At 37.9% G+C, this 27559-nt stretch overlaps 1 protein-coding gene and 1 pseudogene across 2 annotated transcripts in view; both read right to left on the bottom strand.

The window, feature by feature from the left end:
• ADAD1 (adenosine deaminase domain containing 1) overlaps positions 1 to 6195 on the bottom strand; it is a 47063-nt gene extending 40868 nt beyond the window's left edge. For both annotated transcript variants that reach the window (XM_028164025.1, XM_007172396.1), the window contains exons 1-3: positions 6024 to 6195; positions 5077 to 5265; positions 2449 to 2616 (exon numbers count right to left, since the gene is read on the bottom strand). In XM_028164025.1, coding sequence (XP_028019826.1) covers positions 2449 to 2616; positions 5077 to 5265; positions 6024 to 6195 — 529 coding nt within the window. The remainder of the gene's footprint in view (positions 1 to 2448; positions 2617 to 5076; positions 5266 to 6023) is intronic.
• A 13710-nt stretch (positions 6196 to 19905) lies between these two features.
• On the bottom strand, positions 19906 to 21899 carry LOC103015442 (ATP synthase subunit O, mitochondrial-like; annotated as a pseudogene).
• Positions 21900 to 27559: the final 5660 nt, after the last annotated feature.

The following is a 27559-nucleotide window of genomic DNA, read 5'->3' as shown; positions in this document are numbered from 1 at the left end:
AAATTCATATAGACAGAAAGTAGTATGGTAATTGCCATGGGCTTGGTAGAGGGGGGAATGGGGGTAACTGTTTAATGAGTATAGAATTTCAGTTTTGCAAGATGAATAGTTATGGATATTGGATGCACAAAAAAGTGAATGTACTTAACACTACTGAACTGTACACTTAAAATGGTTAACTTGGTAATTTTTATGTTTTAAATACATGCATTACAAAAAGTTTACATTACTTTTACCACATTATTAAATGATTTTTTAAGGGGTATTGAACTAAAATAAACACAGAGCCAGATTCTTAAATCACTGTGTCAAAAAGTGTTAGATTTTCAAAACCTAACATAATATCATTAATCATACTGCTCTTGAAAAGAGAGCAAAAAAGTATTTATATGGTTAACAAAAAACTAAGAATATACTTTCAAAAACACCATGTACAATATATGAAAGAAGATATACATGAAATATAATTCTGATGAGTTCAGAATTTTGAAAAAATTAAAAATAAGTTTTTAAAATTTTACATTATAAATAGGGAGAAGGAGACTAGAAAAACAAGTATAACATTAACAGCAAAGAAAAGAAATAAATACTCAATACTTATCTTCCATATCCCTTCACAAGAAAAATAAATAGTTAAGCTCAGTTGTCTAGGACAAACATTTTAAAGAAAACGTAGTTCATTGTAAGAGAAAAGATGACCTAATTGAATTATTTCCAGGCTCTATGCCAAGAGAAAACCTTTTATTAAAGAACTCTTAGTCATCATTAAGGCACTATTGGAACTTTTTGAGAAAACAATGGTGAATATAAAAGTGGCATCAGTGGAGATGGGAAAATGTTACTTTAATTTTCACAAAAAGGGAAAAGATAAATGTTTAGAAACTAAAAATTGTGGCCCACAGGGCAAAAGATTTGCTAGCTGTAGATAAACATTTTGAAAACCCTTAGGGGAAATGCATTTTTCATGAGAAGGCAATCATAAATATCATTTTCTGATAATTAAATTAGATGCATGGGAAATTCTGTAGATATATTTTAACTTGATTTCAACAAAGTCTTTTAGTTCCTTGAGGGTAGAGAATAGGTCTTACTTGATTCTAGATTCCTAGTATTTACCACAGTCCCTGGAAGTTATCACAGTCCTAGTATTTACCATAGCACATCCTCAAAACATAGATTTATTGATTCAAATGCATGTGACGGTTGGAAAGAAACGGGGAAAATATTGCTGGGGACATACCTAGGTGGGTTGATAGCTTATAAAATAATCACATATAAAGAATTTCCACTGATAAACTGCCAGCATGGATAAGACACCAAAATTATCATACCCAGCCCTAAAAAATTAATTAATAAATCTAAAAAATAGTGAACAGAAATATGAAAATTAACAAAATACTTTCCTAAGTACTTATTTAATCCAAACTATGACAAACTATCAGTATTTTGAAAACAATGAGAAAGACTACACATCAAAACTTAATAATGGTTTTAATTTAACAACAGAAAAATTAAAATATATGGAATAAGAACTGAACTTAAACAACAAAATGACTTTAAGGAAAGTATTACAAGAGAAATATTAAAATTAATAGGTTATAAACAAACAAAAAAAGCCCAGTCATAAGGTGATTTGAATTTAACTAGAATTTATTGTCACTGTTTAAATCAAATTTAAATGTTTTTCTTTCCTAAAGTTGCCTCATTTATAGCTAAACCAAAATGTAATCTAACATGAATGAATACTGACAAAAACTGGTTACTATGCTAACATATATATTCCTCAAATTGATTAATATTTAATAATAACCACTGTCATTTGATTATGTTACTGTTCACCAGGCACTGGTTATAAGCTTTGCATCCATTATTTACTGAATCCTAATGACAGCCATAGTAGGTATCTATCCTTGTCTCCATTTTTCAAATGATGAAACTTAGGCTTAGGAGGCAAACAACTTGTCTTGTCCAGGGTCAATACTCAATCCTGAGCGATCTAATTGTGGAGTTTACACTCTCAACCTATTTGTTATGTTACCTTAGGCCCTTATTTTCTCAAGTAACCCTACCATTACCGAATTTAACATAGGCAAGCTTAACAAAAATTGCATTAAAAACCTCTACGTATGAAGTGCACAGTGTTAAGTTCATAATAAGAATCCAGTAAGTTACAGAGAAAGCTAAGTTTCAGGACTCAAACCCATCTACAATCTGACAAGTTATCAGACAGTTCAGCAACATGTTTACATCTCTGGTGTTGAAATATACAAGAGCATTTTAACTACTATTAAATAAGTCAGCAATCAGCAATGGAAGAAAATTATTCAAATCCTGCTACTTCTATCTTGTAGTTGCCAAGTAACTCTTCATTAACATAAATCTTTCAGGTGACTCTTTCTGGAAAATGATACACTTTATAAACACTACTTTATAATCAAGAATATTTACCTGATGTTTCTGAAATTCTTGGTTCAGTTTCAGCCAATTGTAGAAGCTCATCAAGAGCTAATTTTGCTGCATTTGATCTAGACTCCTTTTTATTTTGTCCCAGTCCAGTCTTGTATTGAATACCATCCACCACAGCACAAAAAGCAAAATATGGTCCCAAAACATTACCTTGAAAAATAACTCAGAATGAATGTTGTAATACTTCACAGTATGATCTTGCAAAAGATGTCTGTGACATAGGAAAACATCCCAGTACAACTGCAGAAAACTATCTCAGCCTATCAGTTATTCTGCAGAGCCAATACAGGTTAAAAGTAAAGTGGAGTGGGCCCCTGAACTAGTTCTGAGGAATCCTTCAAGCAGCCAGTTTGGCTCCAGATTCAGCATGAACAATAGGGCCAGCTTAGAGTACATGTCACACACAGAGTGACAGTGCCTTGTATAATGCCTGGCAATGGTAAGCATCCCAATATCTATCTAATGACCAGTGAGAGGGAAGATGTGGAGCCTCTGGCAACATGTCTCTTCTTTCGAACTTCAATACCAATGAAGTTGAACAACTCCTACCCTCTGAGTGCCCTGATACTCTTATAAGCTCCGGAACAGAAGGAATCCCTTTGAAGAAATCTTACGTTTGTATCAGGGAGTCACAATAAGCAATCCAACCCATCATAGCCTTACGGTGTGTGTGGGGGATTTACAAGGAAAACCAAACAGTAAATAATAATAAAAAAAGATATGCTAAAGAACTAAACTGTCCAGTCACCCAAAATTACCGGAAAAATTACCTTTACACAGTTACATTTACCTAGTTTTCATATTTGCCTGATGAAAAATGAAATGGAACCATCTTCTAAATTTACAAGCCAAAGATTTTTCTGGTTCAAGTTTTACTCAGTATTCAGACTATAGGAGGCCTTTTTAAGTCTCCATTCCGGTTAATGGCTACATACAGTGTCACTCCATATAAGCCTCATTATTATTGTATTATCTTGTTTTCTTACATATTCCATTAACTGCTGGGTTTTTCTTTAAGATGTACATCAAGATTTTAGAAGCAACTCCAGACTGCATCAGGGTAAACTGTTTTCCTCCTAACATTTATGACCTCAGTTTCCCAAATTCCTTCCTTCATGATCACCTGGGTTCCAATCCAAATTTAGTAAACCTGAGACTATTTTATATTTTTAACAAGTGGCCCAGATGATTCTTATTTGTGAGATATTATGTGTCAAATTTGTTAATAAGTACTCTGCGTCAGAGTGCTGAGACTTTAAGCTTCATCCTGTTTCTACCCCAAGTTCTCAAACTTGATCATCATCTAAATCCATACTAAAGAGCTTGTTAAAAAATACTGACACTCTGGTTTTTCTACCAAATCAGATTATTCAGCTAGTACTATGCACATAAAATGAACACCATTAACAATCACTAGATTGTGTTTTTGAGTTTTTGCTTGGTTCAACGAAGAGCTGCCCTGATGAGTTTTTTTCATACTGTGACCAATAGTTTACATTTTCCAAGGGCAGTTTGAGAAGAACGGCAGAAAGCTAACTAATTACACCGAAATTCAGTCCATAGTATTGATCACATGAAGTTATCCAACCTACAGTGATAGGACCTAGGAAAACTTCACTTCATTATTAAGACCTATTTTTGTCACCTGTTAATTTTCCTAACCACTAGTCATAAGGTTAAGAAATCAGAAACTTCTTTCTATCTTTTACTAATCTGTACTCCTGTAGCCTTCCACAGGCCCAATCTGCTAACAGATTCTTTTGGCAGGAGACAGTTTAACAGAGAATGGAGAAATTTAGTCACAGACAAGTCTGCAGACAGAGAATCAATCAGGTAACTGCTATTTTCCCTTATACTTTATAAAAATTAGGTTCTGAAATATAAATTGCAGAAGCCAAATTTGATTATAATTTTTGTTAGGCATCATCATCACAGAATACTCATAAAATCATCAGAGTCCAAATATTCAACATCCCTACAAAAGTATATTTATGCTGTAAGAAGTACTTACACTTGAAAATAATCTACAAGGCTGATGAGATTTCTGTTAAACTAGCCATACACAAAAAACTAAAATTTAGTGATTTTAGAACTTTTGTATGAGTAAATTTAGAGGCTCAAAAGGCTAAAGAAGGGCTTCCCTGGTGGCGCAGTGGTTGAGAATCTGCCTGCCAATGCAGGGGACACGGGTTCGCGCCCTGGTCTGGGAGGATCCCACATGCCACGGAGCGGCTGGGCCCGTGAGCCACAACTGCTGAGCCTGCGCGTCTGAAGCCTGTGCTCTGCAACAAGAGAGGCCGCGATAGTGAGAGGCCCGCGCACCGCGATGAGGAGTGGCCCCCGCTTGCCACAACTGGGGAAGGCCCTCGCACAGAAACGAAGACCCAGCACAGCCATAAATAATAAATAAATAAAAATTAAAAAAAAAGGCTAAAGAAGTATGAACATAAAAATTTCTTAAGTACCCTTGTCAAGACATACTAGCAATTATCTAACCCCGACATTAGGCAAATAAACAAGATAATCAAATTTTGTACCACTTATATACTCTGTTTTCAATAGGAAAATATTTTCTAGCACTGGAACAACCAGATACAACTTCGCACTTGCCTGATGTTACTGTTTCCTTAAGGTCAAGCTGAACCCGCTGCATTTGCGCAAACTGATGCAAGGCTGATACAGGATTTATCTCTCCACGCTTGTATTTCATTATAAATTCCTTAGATATTTTTTTCGGAGGAAGGAGAGAATTTGAAATAGATGAAAGACCTTTGGAGAGCAATGGTTCTGGAAAATTACCTAAAAATAAATGTTTACGCTTGTCAACTTGGTTAAATTAAAAAGAATAAGACAAGTAAAAGCACCAAACCCTTTCCTAAAATGGAAGGTGTTCCAGACACATTTAGTCACATGTGTTTTTCATTAACAATGAGTTTCTACTACTAAAGAAGTGTAACCTGTTACTGTATATATCTTTTAGAGTACTAAGATTATTTTGCAAAGTGCTATCATTGTCATATAATTAAGTGATATCAAAGAATCCTAGAATTTCAGTGATGTCAAGGTCTTCAGAGGCTCTCTAAGCCAGTTTTACCCATGATGTCACTAAGGCCTAAAATGTATTAAGACAGATGTGGGACTAGAACCTAGTTTCTGCTTCCCATTCACTATTTCATATTACCTTTCACGTTGAATTCAATCAAATTTTTAGTGTGTCTGTCCCTGCTTTACACTTAACACTCTGCTAAGTGATACGTGGAATAGAAACCAGTATAAATCCAGCCCTCTCTCCTGAAGGGAATGACACAGCCTCACCTCAAAAAGGCAAGACACACTGGAAGTGGTTGTACACACAAGTGGTAAAGAACAATTAAGTCAGTAGCCAGGGGAAGGATTTCTACTGTGCTGGGAGTCAAATCCAAGTTTCAGTTGGGACATGGCCACAGGTAAATGGATATATATCCAGGAAACATTTAAACTGGGGGCTCCACAAAACTAAGTGGCCATCTCAGAATCTTAAAGAACATAGGCGTTATTACAAATGTAAGAGTTTGTACCTGTCACGTGCGTAACCTTGGATGCCATGTTCGACAGGCTGTAACTTTCCGAGGAACACCCTGTGGGTGTGGTTACCGTTTGGGCTGATGGTTGAACTGGCAAGTTCTTTTTCAGCATCTGGGCAAAGCTGGGGACCCGAGAACTCTGAAACCAGTCATCGTGGCCAGACATTTTCTCACCTACAAATTGTAAGAAAATTGTCATAAGACAGAAAAAAAAAAAAGTACTACGTAAGCTAAAAATACTCTGAAATAAAAACCAACCACATTCCCATAAGCGGCCTTTACACACACTCACATGACAAGCGCTAAACCTCTAACGACGTCACGACTGCTCTGTGCCTACAGTTTTACGGGTGACAGAACTGTCTCTCCTAAATCCCTCCCCAAAGCACTGCTACAAGGAGGAAAGAAGGCACGAGGTAGTCCGTGGTGAAAAGCCCTTCCTCGGGTGTCAGGGAAAACAACAACAACAAAAAGAATACATTTGAGACCCGCAGCGGCCCGCCCGTTGGCGGCCTCCCAAATCCCAGCCCAACTCCCACCCACCAAAATTGTCCTTCTAACCCTGCTGGCCAGACCCCTCCGGCGGGCAGCTCTGACCGAGCCGCAGGCCGGGGGCTCGCCGGCCGGCCGCCGCCGATGCCATTGCTTCTTCCTCCCTGCCTCAACCTCTCACTTCAGACCGCTCGGCCTGACAACCAGGCGGCCAGGGCTGCGTCTTTCAAAAGGCGGCCTCGCGGCGTCCCTGCAGGCCCGGGATCGACGCCCCCGCGCCCTGCCTCATCCAATCACCAACCGTCTCCTAGGCCCGCGCTTCCGCCCCCCGCGTCTGCGCCTGCGCCTGCGCCTGCCCGCCGCGCTCCACGGCTTGCATCGCCAAGCGTCGGGACGCCGCGGAACGTCGTGCACGTTTAAGGCGGCGGGATATACGCCCAGCTCTCCGAGAGAAAGTGGGTAACCAGGCCCCCTGGCCGCCCTGACTGCTGGAGCACGTCGGTAACGTCGAGCAGTTCGGCCCCTTCACTCTCCTGCTCGACGCCCTCTACGCACACCTGCCCCCTACCCACTCCATCCTGACAGAGCACTGGAATGGGGCCTCCGTATCTAGGGTCCTTGGAGGCAGTCCTAGGGCTCCCTGTGTGTGTGTGGGTAGTTTCAAGGAAACCCTTCGCTTTGTCCCCAGTTATACTCTGAGAAGATCCATGTGGACAGGGTTTGGCCTCACGGTGTCTTTATTGTTTATAGGAAAAAAACCACCCTGGACTCTTGCAGAAGCTTCACATGGGGCCAAGCCAGGAACAATCCTGAAAACAGGTAGGGCAAACCCAGTGTACCTGTCCTCAATTCTTTGCTCTTGTGAAAATTGAAGGAGGCTCTGGTGGAGGTGTTGCTGAGAGACCGTTGAAAATATCTTAACTAGTATTTTACTAAACGAGTTTTGGCATGTAACTCATGGAATTGAGTGAGATTGTTATAACAAAATTTAAATGCCCCTCTACGTGGGAAAGGCTTCTCGAGGGTTAAATCACTTTAAAAGAAAATAGAAAAAATAACAGAATTGATGGTGTGCTACCTCATTGTAGCAAGAAGTAATATCCACCCACAAATACATGGGTTAATTGGGAGAAAAAACAGCATCATTTCTCTCATTAAGTAGTGCATTTTCAATAAAAGCAGCATATTCTTTAGTGGTTATCAAAATGTATTGATTATGACGTTTTGATCAAGTGCTCGTTGATAACCGTAATGATAACTCAGTCTAGGTTATTTTTCCTTTAATATTTAGAAACTTTTGCTTACAGGAGATTAAAAAGTTCAAATGTTGCCAAGAAGTGTGCCAAGGATGGTGAATAAAACTTCTAAGTACAAAAATATATAATTACATTAGGATCAATTTGAGTAGGGACACGGAATGGAAATAGAAGCTAAAGAAGTAAAAGGAATGGTTAAAAATTACTCTTAAACATAAAGCATATGTATGTAATGTTTTATTTTGAAATAATTTTAGATTTACAGAACACTTGTAAAGATAGAGTTCCTCTATACTCTTCCATCCAGTTTCCCCTAGTGTTAACATCTTACATAGCATAGTACATTTATCAAAACTAAGCAATTCACATTGGTACAAAACTACTAACTGTACTATATACTTTATTCGGATTTCACCAGGTTTTTAATTAATGTCCACATTCAACCCAGGATACCCCATTGCACTTAGCAGTCATGTCTCTTTTGTCTTCTGTGGTTTATGGTAGTTTTTCAGTCTTTCCTTGTTTTTTATGACTTTGATCCTTTTGAAGAGTACCAGTTGGATATTTTGTAGAATGGCCCTCAATTTACATTTGCCTGATGTTTTCTCATGCTTAAACAAGAGTTAAGGATATTTGGTAAGACTACTGTGGAGGTGAAGTGCGCATCTTGTGGCATATCAAGGAGTACATGATATCAGCAACTATTAGTGGTGATGTTAACCTTGACGACTTCGTTAAGGTTGTGTCTGTCAGGTTTCTCCACTCTGAAATTACTATTTTCCCTTTTCTGTACTCTGTTAGAAGGAAGTCCAGCATACACACGAGGGGAGGGAAATAGAGATAAACCTCCTGGAGAGAGGAGTATCACAGTTTGTAGACATATGTTAAAACCACCATGTTAATAAATATTTTGAGGGAGATAATTTGAGGCTATGCAAATATCCTGTTTCACCCTGGAGTTTGACTAATTTTCATTTTGCCTGAAGCAGTTATTACTGCGGTATTCTTTTTTTTTTTAAGTAAGTTTTCTCAGTTAAATTTCTTCTTTTTTATTAAAATATAATTGACACATAATATTATATTAGTTTCAGGTGTAAAACATATGATTTAGGGCTTCCCTGGTGACACAGTGGTTAAGAATCTGCCTGCCAATGCAGGGGACACGGGTTCAAGCCCTGGTCCGGGAAGATCCCACATGTCACGGAGCAACTAAGCCCGTGCGCCACAACTACTGAGCCTGTGCTCTAGAGCCCGCGTGCCAGAACTCCTGAGCCTGCGAGCCACAGCTACTGAAGCCTGTGCACCTAGAACCCGTGCTCTGCAACAAGAGAAGCCACTGCAATGAGAAGCCTGTGCACTGCAACGAAGGCCCAACACAGCCAAAAATAAATAAATTTATTAAAAAAAATATGATTTAGTGTATGTATATATTGCAGGTTGATCACCACAACAAGTCTAGTTAACATCACCACATACGGTTATAAATATTTTGTTTGTGATAAGAACTTTTAAGATCTACTATCTTAGCAAATATTGTGCATAACATCCCCAGGACTTATAACTGGAAGTTTGTACCTTTGACATCCCCACCCCTTGCCTCTGGCAACCACCCATCTGTACTCTGAATCTATGACTTCATTTTTAAAAAATTCTATATGTAAGTGAGATCATACAGTATCTGTATTTCTCTGTCTTATTTCCCTTAGCATAATGCCTTCAAGGTCGATCCATGTTGTTGCAAATGGCAAGATTTCCTTCTTTCTATGGGTGAATAATATTCAGTTGTGTGTATATATTCATATGTGTGTGTGTGTGTGTATATATATATAATCTTTATCCATTTTACCATTGATGGACAGTTAGGTTGTTTCATGTCTTGGCTATTGTAAATAATGCTGCAGTGAACATGGGGGTGCAGATATCTTTTCCAGTTACTTTTTTCATTTCCTTAAGATAAATACCCAGTGGTGGAAATGCTAGATCATATGGTAGTTCTATGTTTAATTTTTTGTGGAACCTGTATACTGTTTTCCATTACCAGTGAAGGAATTTACATTCCCATTAACAGTGTATGGGAGTTCCCTTTTTCTCCACATCTTCACCTGGTATTTCTTTCTTTTTTTTTTTTTTTAATTGGGGTATTGTTGTCTTACAATGTTGTGTTAGTTTCTACTGTACAGTGAAGTGGAGTTCCCTGTGCTATACAGCAGGTTCTCATTAGTTATCTATTTTACATATATTAGTGTATATATGTTAATCCCAATCTCCCAATTCATCCAACCCCCCGCATACCCCCTTGGTGTCCATATATTTGTTCTCTACATCTATTCACCTGTCATTTCTTGTCTTTTAAATAATAGCTGTTATCAGATGTGAAGTAGTATTTCATTGTGGTTTTGATTTGCATTTCCTTGATGATTAGTGATGTTGAGCGTGTTTTCATGTACCCGTTGGCCATTTGTATACATTCTTTGGGGAAAATGTGTGTTCAAATCTTCTTCCCATTTTAAAAATCAGATTGTATGGGGTTTTGATATTGAGTTTTATGATCTCTTTATATATTTTGATATTAACCCCTTATCAGATATACAATTTGCAATTTTTTCCCCTTTCCATAGGTTGCTTTTTCATTTTGTTAATGGTTTCCTTTCCTGTGCAGAAACTTTTTAGTTGAATATAGTCTCACTTGTTTATTTTTGCTTTTGTTGCCTTTGCTTTTGGTGTCAAATTCAAAAAATCATTACCAAGACCAAAGTCAAGGAGCTTACCACCTATGATTTCTACTAGGAGTTTTATGGTTTCCAGTCTTATGTTCAAGTCTTTAATCCTTTTTGAGTTTATTTTTGTGTATGGTGTGAGATACTGGTCTAGCTTTATTTTTTTGCATGTGGCTGTCCAGTTTTATTGGAGAGACTAACCATTGTATATTCTTGGCTTTTTTATCATAAATTAATTAACCATATATGCGTGGGTTTATTTGTGGGCTCTCTGCTCTATTCTGTTGATCTGTGTGTCTGTTTTGTGCCAGTACCATACTGTTTTGACTACTGTAGTTTATTGTGTAGTTTGAAATCAAGAAGCATGATGCCTCTGGCTTTGTTCTTTCTCAAGATTGCTTTGGGTATTTGGGATCTTTTGTTGTTCCATACAAATTTTAGTATTGTTTGTTCTATTTCTTTGAAAAAATGCCATTGGAAATTTGAGAGGGATTGCACTGAATCTGTAGATTGCTTTGGGTGGTATGGACATATAAACAATATTAGTTTTTCCAACCCATGAGAATGGAATGTTTTTCCATTTATTTGTGTCATCTTCAGTTTCTTTCATCAGCGTCTTACAGTTTTCAGTGTACAAGTTTTTCAGCTTCTTGGATAATTTCTTCCTAGGTATTTTATTCTTTTTTGATGCAATTGTAAATGGGATTGTTTTCTTAATTTCCCTTTCTGATAGTTCTTTTTTTAAAAATTTATTTATTTTATTTTTATTTTTGGCTGTGTTGTATCTTCGTTGCTGCGCACAGGCTTTTCTCTAGTTGCGGCGAGCGGGGGCTACTCTTCGTTGCAGTGCGCGAGCTTCTCATTGTGGTGGCTTCTCTTGTTGTGCAGCATGGGCTCTAGGCATGCGGGCTTCAGTAGTTGCAGCACGCAGGCTCAGTAGTTGTGGCTCGTGGGCTCTAGAGCACAGGCTCAGTAGTTGTGATGCATGGGCTTAGTTGCTCTGCGGCATATGGGATCTTCCCGGACCAGGGCTTGAACCCGTGTCCCCTGCATTGGCAGGCAGATTCTTAACCACTGCACCACCAGGGAAGCCCCTGATAGTTCTTTATTAGTGTATATAAATGCACCAGATTTTTGTATGCTGATTTTGTATCCTGCAACTTTACTGAATTTGTAAATTTGGTCTAAGTCTTTAGGGTTTTCTATTTGTAATATGTCATTTGCAAATAGAGATAGTTTTAATTCTTTCATTCCAATTTGGATGCCTTTCATTTATTTTTCTTGCCTCTAGCTAGGACTTCCAATACTATGTTGAATAAAAGTGGTAAGAGTGGGCGTCCTTGTCTTGTTCTTCATCTTAGAGGAAAACCTTTGAGCTTTTCACCATTGAATATCATGGTACCTGTGGGCTTGTCATAAATGGCTTTTATTATCTTGAGGTATGTTCCCTCTATACCCAATTTGTTGAGAGTTTTTATCATAAATGGATGTTGAATTCTGCATATATTGAGACAATTATATTTATTCTTCTTTTTGTTAACTTGATATATCACGTGGATTGATTTGCAGATGTTGAACTATCCTTGCATCCCTGTAATAAATCCCACCTGATCATGGTGCATGATCCTTCTTTTAATGTATTGTTGAATTCAGTTTGCTAATATTTTGTTGACGGTTTTTACTTCTGTGCTGATCAGGAATATTGACCTATTATTTTCTTTTCTTGTGCTGTCCTTGTCTGGTTTTGGTGTCAGGGTAGTGCTGGCCTCATAAAATGAGTTTCGGGATATTCCTTCCTCTTGCATTTTTGGGAAGAGATTGAGAAGGATTGGTATTAATTCTTTTTAAATGTTTGGTGGAATTCCCCAGTGAAGCTGTCTGGTCCTGGACTTTTGTCTGTTGGGAGGTTTTTGATTATTGATTCAGTCTCCTTACTAGTAATTGGTCTGTTCATATTTTCTACTTCTTCCGGATTCAGTCTTGGTAGGTTGTGTGTTTCCAGGAATTTATTTCTCCTAGGTGGTTCAATTTGTTGGTGTATAATTGTTCATAGTAGTATCTTAGGATCACTTGTATTTCTGTAGTATCAGCTGTAATGTCTCCTCTTTCATTTATGATTTTATTTATTTGAGTCTTCTCTTTTTTTCTTGTTGACTCTAGCTAAAGGTTTTTCGATTTTGTTTATCTTTTCAGAGAGCCAGCTCTTAGTTTCACTGATCCTTTCTATTGTCTTTTTTTCCTCTTCCAGTTTTATTGAGATATAACTGGTATCCAGCACTGTATGAGTTTAAGGTGTACAGCATAATGATTTGACTTATATATGTCATGAAATGATTATCACTATAGGTTTATTGAACATCCATCATCTATATAGATATAAAATTAAAGAAAGAGAAAAAAATGTTTTCCTGTGATGAGAACTCAGAATTTACTCTCTTAACAACTTTCATACATAACATACAGCAGTGTTAATTATATTTATCATGTTGTACTTTACATCCCTAGTACTTATTTATCTTATAACTGGAGGTTTCTACCTTTTGACTGCCTTCGTCCAATTCCTCCTCCTCCTAATCCCTACTTCTGGTAATTATGAGTCTGGTCTCCTTTTCTATGAGTTTATTTGTTTTTGAAGTATAATTGACCAACAACATTGTGTTAGTTCCTGTTACAGAACATAGTGATTTGATCTTTCTACACAGTTCAAAATAATCACCACAATAAATCTAGTTAGGATCTGTTACCGTAAAAAGATACTACAGAGTTATAGACTGTATTCCCCACACTATACATTTCATACCTGTGACTCATTTATTTTACAACTGGAAGTTTGTACCTCTTAATCTCCCTCATTTATTTTTTCCACCCCCTCCAGCCCCCCTCCGGCCCCCCTCCCATCTGGCAACGACCTGTTTGTTCTCTATATCTGTAACTATGTTGAGCTGCATTCCACAGGCCTGCAAGCCTTGTAATTGCCTAGCCTCAAGACTGAAGAAAGAGCCCATAGACAGCGATAGCGGTATCGGTGGTTTATTGGATAGGAGATCTTACACATCTGAAGCAAGGAGTTCCTGGAGCAGCACTCCACCATATATGGCAGACAGCAGGCAGGTCACAGCAGCTGTCATCGCTACTAGGGGAAGAGGGAGGTTACTAGTTGTAGGTGGAATTGACGTCAGGTTGGCTTATTGGTTACCAGGAAAACCAGCAAAGGGGCATGTCCCTCATAACCCCTTTGATAAACTAGGAGGGCAGAGCCTTTCTGATCTAAAGGTTAGAACAATCACTGTCTGAAGCTGGGGGCAACCATGTAGGCAGTTACTGATTAGGCTCTATGAATGAGAGAGAAGGTTAGTCATTTGAGTAGCATGTAGATAAAGCACGTACTGGTTGAGCAAGGGATGTACAGAGAGCAAGAGAGTCTCCATCTTGAGTGGCCTGATGGTATATTCTGTTTCTGTTATGTTTATTCATTTGTTTTTTTTTATATTTTACATATAAGTGAAATAATACAGTATTTTCTCTCTCTACGTGACTTATTTCACTTAGCACAATACCTTCTTGGTCCATTCATGTTGTCGCATATGGCAAGTTTTCATTCTTTTTTTCTGGCTGAGTAATATTCCTCTGTGTGTGTGTATGTATATATACATATGTGTATGTATGTGTACCACATCTTTGTCCATTCATCTTTGGTGGGTACTTAGGTGGCTTCCATATCTTAGCTATTGTAAATAATGCTGCTATGAACATATATTTTTCCTAATTGATGTTTTTGTTTTCCTTGGGTAAATACCCAAGAGTGGAATTGCTGGATCATATGGTAGTTCTATTTTTAATTTTTTAAGGAATCTCCATACTATTTTCATAGTGACTGAACCAATTTACATTCCCACCAACAGTGTATGAAGAAGGTTCCCTTTTCCACATCCTTGCCAGTATTTGTTATTTGTTGTCTTTTTCACGATAGTCATTCTGACAAGTGTGAGGTGGCATCTCATTGTGGTTTTGATTTGCATTTCTTTGATGATTAGTGATGTTGAACAGCTTTTCAATTGCCTTTTGGCCATCTGTACGTCTTCTTTGGAAAAATGTCTGTTCAGATCCTCTGTCCATTTTTAATAGGGTTGTTTTTATGATCTTGCGTTGTATGAGTTCTTTTATATTTTAGATCTTAACCCCTTATCAAATGTGTCATTTGCAAATATTTTTCTCCCATTCAGTAGGTGGCCTTTCATTTTGTTGATAGTTTCCTTTGCTCTGCAAAAGTTTTTTAGTTTGATGTAGTCCTGTTTGTTTATTATTGCTTTTGTCCCCTTGCTTGAGGAGACATATCCGAAAGAATATTACTAAGGCTGATGTCAAAGAGCTTACTGTGTGTTTACTTTTAGAAGTTTTATGGTATCTAATCTTATATTTATAAGTATTTAATCCATTTTGAATTTATTTTTGTGCATAGTGTGAGAGAGTAGCCCAGTTTGATTATTTGGCATGTAGCTGTCTAATATTCTCAAGACCATTTGTTGAAAAAGCTGTCTTTTCCCCACTGTATATTCTTGCCTCCTTTGTGGTAGATTAATTGCCCATATAAGTGTGGGTTTATTTCTGGGTTCTCTAGTCTGTTCCATTGATCTATGTGTCTCTTTATGTGCCAATACCAGACTGTTTTAATGACTGTATCTTTGTAGTATAATTTGAAATCAGGGAGTGTGATACCTCCAGCTTTGTTCTTCTTTCTTAAGATTTTTTTTGGCTATTCAGGGTTTTTTTGTGTTTCCATACAAATTTTAGAATTATTTGTTCTAGTTCTGTGAAAAATGCCATTGATATCTCAAACTCTTGTGGCTAAGTAGTCTACTTTGTTCTTAGTGCCTCTCTGTAGTTGAGCGTGTGCCAAAATCTTTCAGTGTCCCAAAGGGGAGGATTTCAATCATTACCTAGATGCAGACTGACTGGAAGCTGGACCCTCAGGCAGCAACTTTTAAAGTTTGAAGACTTTCAGGGGAAGACTCAGCAGTGGGCTTTTCTGTTTCATGGCAAGACTCAGCAATGGGCTTTGCTGTTTGCTCCCTCTGCATTGAGTTCTGGGGTGACAGCTAATTAAGAACTTGTCTTTGTTTGCCTCCATCCCATTTAACCCACAAACCCAACCCCAACTAGCCACCAGAGCCAGGCTATCAAGAGCTGTGTCCTCTGGGTGGCAGCTACAAAAGCTGTGGTGCCAGGCATGTGCACAAGCTCCTTTCTCAGGGGGACACTGGTGACCTGACTGGGGGCAGAGGGAAGGCATGAAGATGGCACGCACCAGCCTCTCTGGTCTCTGGAGAGGTTTTCAGTGGTCCCTTATATACTTGCTTAAGTTGAAGCCTGCTCCTCAGGCCACGGGTAAGTTGAAGCCTGTTCCTCAGGCCACGGGTAGGAAGATAAATTAATAAGCTTCTTTCACAGAAAGACTGGGCATGTCAGTCTGCTGCTTCTCCACTGTGCCCTGGGGGAATAGCCAGTTAAGAACTCTGTTTTTTACAGTCCTGTGGGACTTACGAATGAATATAAGCCTTTCTGTCCAGCAGAGCCAGCAGTCAAGGGGTGACACTTGGGTGATATGCACAAAAACTAGGGCACCAGATATGTGCATTAACTCCTTTCTGGGAGATACCATGACCTGGAGTTATGCAGAGGGAGAGCACAAAGGTGGCTTCTGTTATCTTTGGAGAATATTTCAGTAGGGGCCTAGAAATGTGTGTTACATTAGATGCCTGCCCCTTAGACCAAAGCTTTAAGATAGGCAAATAGACCTCTTTTACAGAAAGACTGGGTGTTTCAGTCAGCTTCCTCAGCGCTGGGCCCAGGATGTCCCTCAGAACTATTTCTCAGTTCAGAACTGTTTCTCAGTTCACTATAGCCTTGTGTGTTTTGTGGATGCAAGTCCTGTGTTGCTAGATGTTTTGGGGGCTCATCTCTCAGGTGCAGGTCTTAAGAGTTGCCAGGTGTGGGGTTCAGACCCTTTGCTCCTCAGGGAGAAGCTTGGAGTTGTGAGTTTCCTTCTGACTGTGGGTCACCGCTCTAGGGATGGGGTTTTCAGCAAGATTCTGTCTCAGCCTCTCCTACCTGTTCTGATGTGGGGTTTTTTGGTCGCCCATTGCGTAGGAGTCTCTCAGCTAGTTCTGTGGTTTCTTTCAGAGGAAATTGTTTTATATGTAGCTGTATATTCAGTGTGTCTGTGGGAGGAGGTGAGTTCGGGATCTTCCTACTTCACCATCTTGAACCATAACTTCTACTGTGGTGTTCTAATGGTGATTTTCTGTTTCTTTCATTCCTCTTACATTTGTTGTTTGGAATTCTTTTTAAGAAACATTTGTCCCCTTCCCTTACATACCAGTGTGGAGTCACTGATATTTATTTTATTATTTGGGTATAATCCATTACTGTTACTATTTGTCGTTCAGATTATTCCAGCATTGGGAGCTCTTTCATTGTTGCCTCCTGTGCCCTTTTGACATGTTCCCATTTTAAAGAAAGTATTTCCTTACTTTGTGGAAGATGTGCTTGTATTTTCCACGCTCTACACCTAAAATTGGCCATTTCTCCAGGAAGCCCTGGTTAATTTTTACTGGATAATGATAATGAGAAACTAAGATCTTGGAACTAGTTGTACTTGTTGCTTTAGAAGTGTCATTGCTTCTATGCTTGCACAGAAAACAGAACTAGTAAATATATTTATGTATGCCAACTCATATACGCAGACATATTTGTATTTTGGTATCTATACATAATGATGAGTTTATACCTTTGTCTGTAATCCAACACCACAACATTCATTCTAGCCTTCCCCCTCGCCTGTGTGTCTCTTCTTACTCTGACAATGAGAAATGTGGCTATGTCTACAGTTTATCTGTTGAGCACGTAAAGTAGTCGCAGATTTGTTAGCCAGTATCACTATGAGAAAAAAATTTACCGACTAAAGCACAGTGCTTAGTTCTTTTTTTTTTCTTTAGTCTTACATTATCTGGTCAGAACACTGTTTTCCAGAGTTACTTAGGTCAGTTGTTTTTCCATCCCCTTCAGTGAGGTCATGTCATGGTTTTATAACACAGTTATATTCATTTGTCACAGTCTGCACTTCATCCTGGAATCCCTGTTGGTCTTTTAAACTTGCATACAGTTAAGCTTACTTTCGTCAAGTACAGTTCTGTGGGTCTTGACAGATACATGGGGTCATATATTGACCACCTCAGTTCCATGCAGAATGGTTCCATCACCCTAAAATTTCCATATGTGACCCACCTCTGTTCCTTCCTTTTACTCCTGGAAATCACTGGTCTGTTTTCAGTATAGATTTTTTTTTCCTTTTCTATAATGTCATACAAATGGTATCATATAATCTGTAACCTTTTAGATCTGGCTTCTTTCATTTAGAAAAACACATTTAAGATTCAGCCAAGTTGTTAGGTGAATAAATAGCTTATTCCTTTTTGTTGCAGAGTAGTATTCCATTGTATGCATATAACACTGTTTATCTGTTCACCTGTTGAAGGACATTTTGGTTGTTTCCAGTTTTTGGTAATTATGAATACAGCTACTTATCCTAAGTAGGATTGCTGGGTTATACAGTAAGTGTCCTAGTCTGTTTGGGCTGCTGTAACAAAAATACCATAGACTGGGTGGCTTAAATAACAAATATTTCTCATAGTCCTGGAGTGTTGCAAGTCCAGATTGCTGGCAGATTCTGTGTCTGATGAAAGATGCCGCTTCCTGGTTCATAGATGGCCATCTTCTTGCTGTGTCCTCACATGGCAGAAGGGACAAGAGAGCAATCTGGAGTTTCTTTCATAAGGGCACTAATCCCATTCATAAGGGCTCATGATCTAATCACCACTCAGAGGTCCCACCTCCAGTTACCGTCACATTGGGAATTAGGTGTCAAGATATGAATTTTAGGGAGACACCAACATTTGGTCCATAGCAGTAAACGTATACTTAAGATACTTAAATTTAGAAAAAACTGCCAGAATTTTCCAGAGTGACTATAACATTTTTGCAATCCCACCAACAATAAATAATTCCTATTGCTGTGTACTCTTAACCAGCATTCGGTATTGTTAGTTTTTTTAACTATTATTTTAGCCATTATAGTAAGTCTTATGTAGTGGTATCTAATTGTGGTTTTAATATGCACTTCCCTAATGACTAATGATGTTGAGTATCTTTTCATATATCTTTGCCATTCTTTAGTTAAGTGTCTGTTCAAGTCTTTTGCCCATTTTCTAATTGGAAATTTTCTTATTAAGTTTGAAGAGTATTTGTATATTCTTTATACAGATCCTTCATTGGATGTGTGGTTTGCAGATATGTTCTCCCAGTTTGTGGCTTGAGTATTTATTCTCTTAAGTGTCTTTGTAGATCAGAAGTTTTTAATTTTGATCAAGTCCAATTTACAGGCATACCTTGGAGATATAGTATGTTCAGTTCCAGACCACTGAAATAAAGTGAGTATCATAGTAAAGCGAGTTACACGAATTTTTTTGTTTCCCAGTGCATATGAAAGATATGTTTACACTATACTGAAGCCTATTAAGTGTGCAATAGCATTATGTCTAAAAAAACAATGCACATACCTTAATTTAAAAATACTTAATTGGTGAAAAATTCTAACCACCATCTGATAATACAGGCTTGCCAAACATTCAATTTGTAAAAAAAAAAAAAAAAAATGCAGTATCTGCGAAGCACAATAAATCAAAGCTCAGTAAAATGAGGTATGCCTATGTCAGTTTTTTCTTTTATGGATCATGCTGTTGATATTGTCTCTAAAAACTCATTGCCAAACCCAAGGTCACACATTTCCCCTATGTTTACTTCTAGATAGTTTTATAATTTTAAGTTAGGTGTATGATATATTTTTCCACTTGGAGTTAATGTTTTGTATAAGGTATTAGGATTATGTTGAGCTTCTTTTTTTTGTTTTTTATGCCTATGGACATCTAGTTACTCCAGCACCATTTGAGAAAACTATTTTTTTTCTATTGAGTTTCTTTTGCACCTTTGTCAAAAAACAATCTGGCATATTTATGTGAAGACTACTTTTCCTTAAAACACTGATTAGAACTTCCAGTATGATATTGTATAGGAGCAGTGAAACATTGCTTTGTTCTGGATTTTAAAGGGAAAGAATTCATTCTCTCACCATTAACTATGCTGTTAGCTATAGGTTTTTCACAGATGTCCTTTATTAAGCTTAGGAAATTCTCTTCTGTTCCTAATTTGATGAAGATTTTTTTTATTGTTAATGGATGTTGAATTTTCTTGAATGCTTTTTTGTACCTTTTGAGATCTTTTTCTTTTTTTTTCTGTTCAGGAAGCATTTTATTATTGCTCCAAGTTTAAGAATTTTCACTGACAGAAAATCAACTTTTAGAAACTCTCCCGCATTGCTCTGCTCAGCTTCTGAATCTTGGGTTTTGCAGACATTCAACATATTTCTCTCCAATACGGACAATCATTTCACCCATGATTGATGGATCAGTCTTAACTTCCAATTTCAATACTTGGCCTTTACTTAGGAAGCTCTTCAGGACCGTTTTTAATTCAGTAAGTGTGGCTTCATCTAAAGAAGTTGCAGTGGTAACTGTGCAAGGTGCTTCTCCACGGTGGACACTCATTGTAGAAAAGGCAGAAATGACTCCAGCGATATTGTTCAAGCGACGATTTTCAGCAAGCAAATTGAGCAGGTTGGACATGAGGGGAGAAAACCTCTCTTTTGTTGTCATGTCATTTAGGCTTTTCACTTTAATGGAACGCTTTGCATAGGGATTCATAATAGAAGCAGCCGTTTTGGGTTCCTTCAAGATTTGTGCTATTCCTTTTCTACTTGCTTCAGTTTATCCTGTTTAAATGCAGCAGAATAAAGAGCAGTGGCATAGTGAACTTTGATACCATATATCTGAACAGGTGGCCTCATCACAAGCTTGGCAAATGGCCTGACCACAGATGTGCTGAAGCATCGCACCTGCAGGGAGAGCCCAGACACTGCTGGGGTGGCCGTCTTCTTCTCGGTGGCTGTAGGTCAGAGATCTTTCTTTTAAAATTTAGTTTGTTAATACAGTGAATTACATTGATTGATTTTCAAATGTTGAACCATCCTTGAATTTCTGGGGTGAACTTCACTTGTGTGTTATGTATTATCCTTTCAATATATTGCTGTGTTCAATTAGCTACTATTTTGTTGAGGATTTTTGCATCTGTGTTCATGAGGCATATTGGGCTATAAGTGTTTCTTTGTTGTAATATCGTTGGTTTTAACGTTAGGATAATTTGGCCTTGTAGAATCAGTTGGGAAGTATTCAGTATTATTCTCCTTTCTGACAAAGATTAGGTAGAATTGGTATTATTTCTTCTCTGAATGTTCTGTATTTTACAGTAAATTTTTCAGAATTTTCAGAATTTTTTCAGTAAAACCATCTGGGACAGGAGTTTTCTTTTTTTGGGGGGTGGGGGGGAGAAGGTTTTAACCTACAAATTCAATATCTTTAATCAATATAGAAATATTTGTTATCTATTTCTTAGGTGAGTTTTGGTATTTTGCACCTTTTAAGGGATTAGCGTATTACATCTAAGTTTTGTGTAATTGTGTCAAATACATGGCCATATAATTTTTTATTATTATTATCTTAATGTCTGTGAGATAAGTAGTGATATCCCCTCCTTTGTTCCTAATATTGGTAACTTGTGTCTTCTTCAGCCAGGCTAGATGTTGATCAATTTTATTGATGTTTTCAAAGAAGCAGATTTTGGCTTTATTGATTTTTTTTCCTGTTATTTTTCTGTTTAAATTTTATTTATTTCTGCTCTAATCTTTATTATGCCCTTCCTTCTTCTTGCTTTGGATTTGTTATTCTTGCTCTCTAATTTCTTTATTCACACATAGTTTACTGATTTCAGATCTTCTTTTCTAATATGAATATTTAATTCTATAAATTTCCCTCGAAGTACTGCTTTAGCTGCATCCCACAAATTTTGATACATTTTCATTTTCATTTAGTTTAACAGATTTTAAAATTTCCCTTGGGACTTCCTCTGACTCATGGCTTACTTAGAAGTGTGTTGTTTAATTTCCAAATATTTCAGGATTTTTTTTCAGATATCTAGTTTAATTCTGTTATGGTTTAAGACATACTGTCTTTGTATGATTTCTATTTTATACTTGTTAAGGTTTGTCTTAAGGTTGAGTATGGTCTGTTTTGTGAATGTTCTGTTTGAACTTGGGAAGAATCTATATTCTGCTGTTGTTGGGTGTAGAGTGTTTTATAAATACCAACTAAGTCGAGTTGACTTTTAGTGTTGTCCAGGTCATCTATATTTCTACTGATTTTCCTCCTGCTTGTTCTATCAGTGACCAAGAGAGGCATCTTGATATCTCCAGCTATAATTGTGAATATGTCTGTCTTTTCATTCCTATCAGTTTTTAGTTTTTTTTTTTTTTTTAATAAATTATTTATTTATTTATTTATTTGTGGATGTGTTGGGTCTTCGTTTCTGTGCAAGGGCTTTCTCCAGTTGCGGCAAGCGGGGGCCACTCTTCATCGCGGTGCGCGGGCCTCTCACTATCGCGGCCTCTCTTGTTGCGGAGCACAGGCTCCAGACGCGCAGGCTCAGTAGTTGTGGCTCACGGGCCTAGCCGCTCCGCGGCATGTGGGATCTTCCCGGACCAGGGCTCGAACCCGTGTCCCCTGCATTGGCAGGCGGATTTCCAACCACTGCGCCACCAGGGAAGCCCAGTTTTTAGTTTTTACGTCGCATATTTTAAAGTGTAGATGTGTACGCGTATAGGATTATCATGTCATCCTGGATAATTGACCACTTTATGTCACATCACTGTTTGGTCTGATAATATAATATTCCTTGTTGTGGAGCTTATTTTTTATGAAGTTAATATATCTACTCCAGCTTTCTTTTAGTGTTTTCATGATATGTATCCTTTTGTTTTAAACCTATCTGTATCTTTATATATAAAGTGAATTTATTGTGGATAGTGTATGGTTAGGTTTTGTATTTTTATCCAATCCAATAATTTTTTTTTTTTTTTTTTACTGGTGTGTTAGGCAATTCACATTTAAAATGATTATTAATGTGGTTGGATTAAAATCTTTAATCTTGAGGCTAGATGTTTTCTGTTTTTTTTTTTTTTTGCTGACTTCTCTGGGTTTAATTGTACATTTTTTTATGATTCCATTTTATCTCCTCTGTTGACTTAATATTTACATGTCATTTAAGAACATTTTTAGTGGTTGCTCTGGAATTTACAGTAATATTTAAAAATAATCTGAGTCAACCTTCAAACAATATTATACCACTTAACATCTGTATATTAATCTTATAACAGTGTATTCCCAGTTCTTCCCTTATATGCTGTAAACACAATATATTGTTACAGCTTTTTTGCTTTACATAGTTAATTATCTTTTACAGCAATTAAAAACAAAGATATTTTTGTTATCCTCATTTACTTTCAACACTCTACATGTCTTTATATAGATCCAAGTTTCTGACTATATCATATTCATTCGGAAGTGTTCCTGCCCCTTTTTCAGATGTAATATTGGGGCTAGTTCTCCCAGTGGTAGAACTTTCTTTCCTTTTTATTCTCCTCCAGTTTCAGTAGGTTTCCACCAGTTGCCTCAGGCAACAATTTTGTTGCCCTTCCCTCTGCAGATTAGACTTGTATTCCTTAGGAGATATAGAGGACATGGGTCTGGGCAGAGTTTCAGTGGTGGCTGTTCTTCCCAGTATCTAGCCAGCATCATGGGGGAAGCTTTTTCAGGACTCACCTTGATTTATCCTATGAGCATCTTGTGGGATTCCTGGAGAGAGAGCTTACAGGAAGGCACAAAAGCCCCTAAATCTGGTTCCCAGGGACATCACAGTCTTATTCTAGCCTATGCTTAGCCTATCTGATTAGTTAAAAATTACTGGCTGTTTCTTCTTATTAGCTTGTATGGCATTTGTGAGCATTTGGCCCAAGTAAGCAAATGCTCAGGTCCTGTTTGTCCTTATGCCTGTCTCTTCAGATTGTCTGTTAGTTGTTTACACTATGACCTCAGTTTTCTGATGGGTTCAAGAAAAATTGTTAATTTACAATGTGTCCAGCTTTTTTTTTTCTAAGGGTGAGTAACAGTGCTTTTTTCCAGTTCTCTGCCTCTCCAAGGTGAAACCTCAAGTTCTCTGATTATGTATTTTTAAATGAATAATTCTGAGCCTGAAACTCCTAGGATATATCTTGGATACATATAAGAAGAGTGATCTAACCCCCCCACTACCCTGATTCTGGTGATGCTGCACGTTAGAATGAGCTAAGGGGACTGCCATTTTATGTTGCCAAAGTTTACCCAGGTTGCCAAATACCTGTTGGCCTTTTCTTTATTGTTTCAGCCCCAGTCAGCATGTTCAGTTTTGCATGTGAGTGCTGTAGAGATACAATGTGATGTTTTGGGCCCTATGTTTTTAAAAGTGATTACAATTTTAACGCAGCCAGAGTATGATAAATTTTAGGTGAGATTTACCTGACGTAGGCTCTGGGACAGATCATCCACATAATTTGCATAAAATTCCCAGTGAATTATACAGTAAAAGTTTAAGTAATTTAGTGTTTAAGCCATTTCAGTGTAACTTAAATGACCTTGTATTTCAAAACTATATGAGTGTTGCTTATGTGCTGATTTTAGTAAACTGCCTCAGATTTAATACTATATAAATATTGCTATTAATTAACAAATGATTGATTGCCTAGTGTATAAATGAAAATACACCAGGTTTTAAATCCTTGCTTTCACATTTCTGACATACTGATGTAAAGTTAACTAAACATCAGATGGCCAAAATATACTATATGACTTGAAGGACATTTTGGGAACTGTTGAACTGTAGTACTTTCATCCTTCATACTTGACATGACTCTCCCTTATTATTTGACAAGGAAAACTGGGAAATTGGGTGTGATAGTGAATTCCCCATCTCATACCTGACACCATCATTAACCAAGTTGTTCAAGCCAAAAACGCAGGAGCAAGGCCATAGTGTAAGGCTGTGAACAAGGACACCAAGCCGGGGGGGGACGTGGGGCTGAAGTATACCTTCACTCTGCTAACCAAGCTGTATGCCTTGGTTTGGGTCTTCTATGGCCTGAAGAACAAATGTTCTTTCTAATTTCTAATCTCATTAACGTAATTTCCTTGGCCATGACCGGGAACTATCACAGACTCCTTTCTTTCCCTCCAGCCTTATTCCGCAGTTGGCTCTTTTGGTTCTGTCTCCATAATGCCCTGAATGAGTTCATTTCTTATCACTTCCACTACTGCCACCCTTGTCCAAGCAACCATTGTTATCTCTTTCTGGGACTTTGCAGTAGCCTTCTGACAGGTCTTCCTTCTTCCAACTCTTGTCCCTTTAACCCACCAGTAAGCCATTTTCCATTTTACTTTCAAAAGAGTTTTTTAAAAATAGAAAAAAATATATTATTTAGATCTGAGAAAGAAGTGGGTGAAGATAAACGTGTATATGAGAGGCAATGTTAGATAACGGTTTAGTAATTAGGTTTTTGGAGTTAGCACAGTGTTTTATTTATTTATTTTTAAATTAATTTTTGGCTGCGTTGGGTCTTCGTTGCTGCGCGCGGGCTTTCTCTAGTTGCAGTGAGTGGGGGCTACTCTTCGTTGCGGTGCGTGGGCTTCTCATTGCAGTGGCTTCTCTTGTTGTGGAGCACGGGCTCTAGGAGTGCGGGCTTCAGTAGTTGCAGCACGCAGGCTCAGTAGTTGTGGCTCGTGGGCTGTAGAGCGCAGGCTCAGTAGTTGTGGCGCACGGGCTTAGTTGCTCCGTGGCATGTGGGATCTTCCCGGACCAGGGCTCGAACCTGTGTCCCCTGCATTGGCAGGTGGATTCTTAACCACTGCGCCACCACGGAAGTCCCTAGCACAGTGTTTTAATTTAGACTTTGCTGTTAGTTTTTTCATCCATTTACGAATGTAGCCAACAAATATGTTGAGTGTCTACCATGTGCCACTGTTTTAGGCCTTGGGGATACAGCAGAGAACAAAACAAGAAAAACAAAACAAAGACACCCCCAAAACCCTGGCCTTCATGGAGCTCACATTCTAGTGTGAGATACAATGACAACATAAGTAAGTAAAATTATACAATGTTAGTGAGAAGTGCTAAAACGAAATGATAAAGTGAAGAAGGGAGACATATCTTTATAGAGAAGGAAGTTAAAATTTTAGATAGGATATTTAAGGAGTACCTCACTGAGAGGACTACTGTTAAAGACCTGAAGAAAATTAACTATGGTCAAGTTACCTGGCGCTCTTGATTCTCAACTTCTTCATTTGCAAAATAAGCAGATTATCATCCACTTCATACATTTGTTGGGAGGAATCTATTAATTGATAGATATAAACAACTTAGCACTGTACCTGTTACCCAGTAAATGCTTGGTATTATTATTTTATTTCATATATGAATAAGTACTGAAGTTTTAAAGGTACTTTTAAATGTTTGTCACAGAATTTAACACATAAAACTTCCATGACAGAAGTTAAATAGGTGGTAGAACCCTCATTTCAACTGGTCATAAGGTGGTTGTTAGAATTTATCATTTATTTCTTGTACCACCCATTCCATGTCAGTTGCCTTCAGTCAGTGTCTCAAATGATTGGGGCTCCTTATGCAGTGGAATAATCTGTCAAGAACTATGAAGGATTTGATATTTTACTGTACTTGAAAACTTTAAAGTTAGCCTGCCACAGTTATGGATGCTGGCAGAACACGAGACTTGTGATTCAGTGACAAAGAACTTTATTATTCGTAGTGTGGCCATCAGTATGTCTGAATGGTTCTACTTGTCCCCAAGTCCCATGGAAGCAGCATGTATAGGTCCAGATGAATGCTGCACACACAGTAGAATTGTGTTACAGGAGAAGAACTTTCAGCTTAGGGAACTCTAATCTTTTATAATGGGCAGAAGGAGACACTATATTTTCCAAGGCTGTAGGTAAATCTACCCTTTGCTCTGGTGGCAGGTACTATCTCTATTTTCCAGGGTTGTTCACTGTACAAATAACCTGGAGAATGTAGTCCTGAACAAAGAGCAGTTAGACTCTTGCTTGCAAGATGTGTGGAAATGTAGGAGACCCACTGAGAATATCTTCCAAAGTGTTCTAATCTCTGCTTCTGAGAGAGCTGAGCCCTAATGGACATGCCTATGGCTGCTGTGCTCTGCCACTCATTTAGAGGCACTAAGAGACTCCTTCAGGGCTCACTTTGGAGCTATCTGTGTCATCTCCATTGCAGCAGCAACCCATTTCCTCACAATTAATAGAATCAGTCCATGTGTCCAGTACCTTTTCCTGGTTCAACCACTTGGCATCTGGAAAGCCAGATAACTAGGTGGCAGCCTCAGATTCTAATTTAATGAGACCATTGTGTGTTCCTGGTGGAAACATTCCTCCCTTGGATACTAAGAGCTCTTTTCAGTGGAATTGGACAGAAGGTATACATTTTGAAGGTGCTTGTTAGGTATAATAGTGAAAGGAGATACTTTATCTTTCAACTCTCAGTTATTGGACCTATGTATTTTGTTTATGAGAGATACAGGATGAGATACTGACCACTAGTTTAAAACATCTACTACATTATGTAGGTCAGCACCCCAGCTATACATATCTTTCTTAGATTGAGGAATCACTGAATCTTCAGTAGGCTAGACTACGATTATAAGTCCAGCTGCATATGGGTAATGATAAAACTAGTGAAACCCATGGGCATCAAGCTTTCTCTCACTGTAAGTTAGGTAAGTTTTCATTCTGTTGAACAATGAATAAACCTGTTAACAGGAAACAGTAGTAACAAAGTAATAGTAACAATAGTGATAGTAAAGTATTTAAACAGAAAACTATTCATGTTTGATGCTTAAGATAAATAAATATCTGCTTTCTCCTGTCCAAAGGCTGGAATTCATTGAAAGACACATATCAGAGATACGGAGGTTAAAAAAAATAGTCAGCTTTATTGCCTAATG

Source organism: Balaenoptera acutorostrata, chromosome 5 (assembly GCF_949987535.1).
Source record: "Balaenoptera acutorostrata chromosome 5, mBalAcu1.1, whole genome shotgun sequence".
NCBI lineage: Eukaryota > Metazoa > Chordata > Mammalia > Artiodactyla > Balaenopteridae > Balaenoptera > Balaenoptera acutorostrata.
This window is presented reverse-complemented; position numbering and strand designations above follow the sequence as displayed.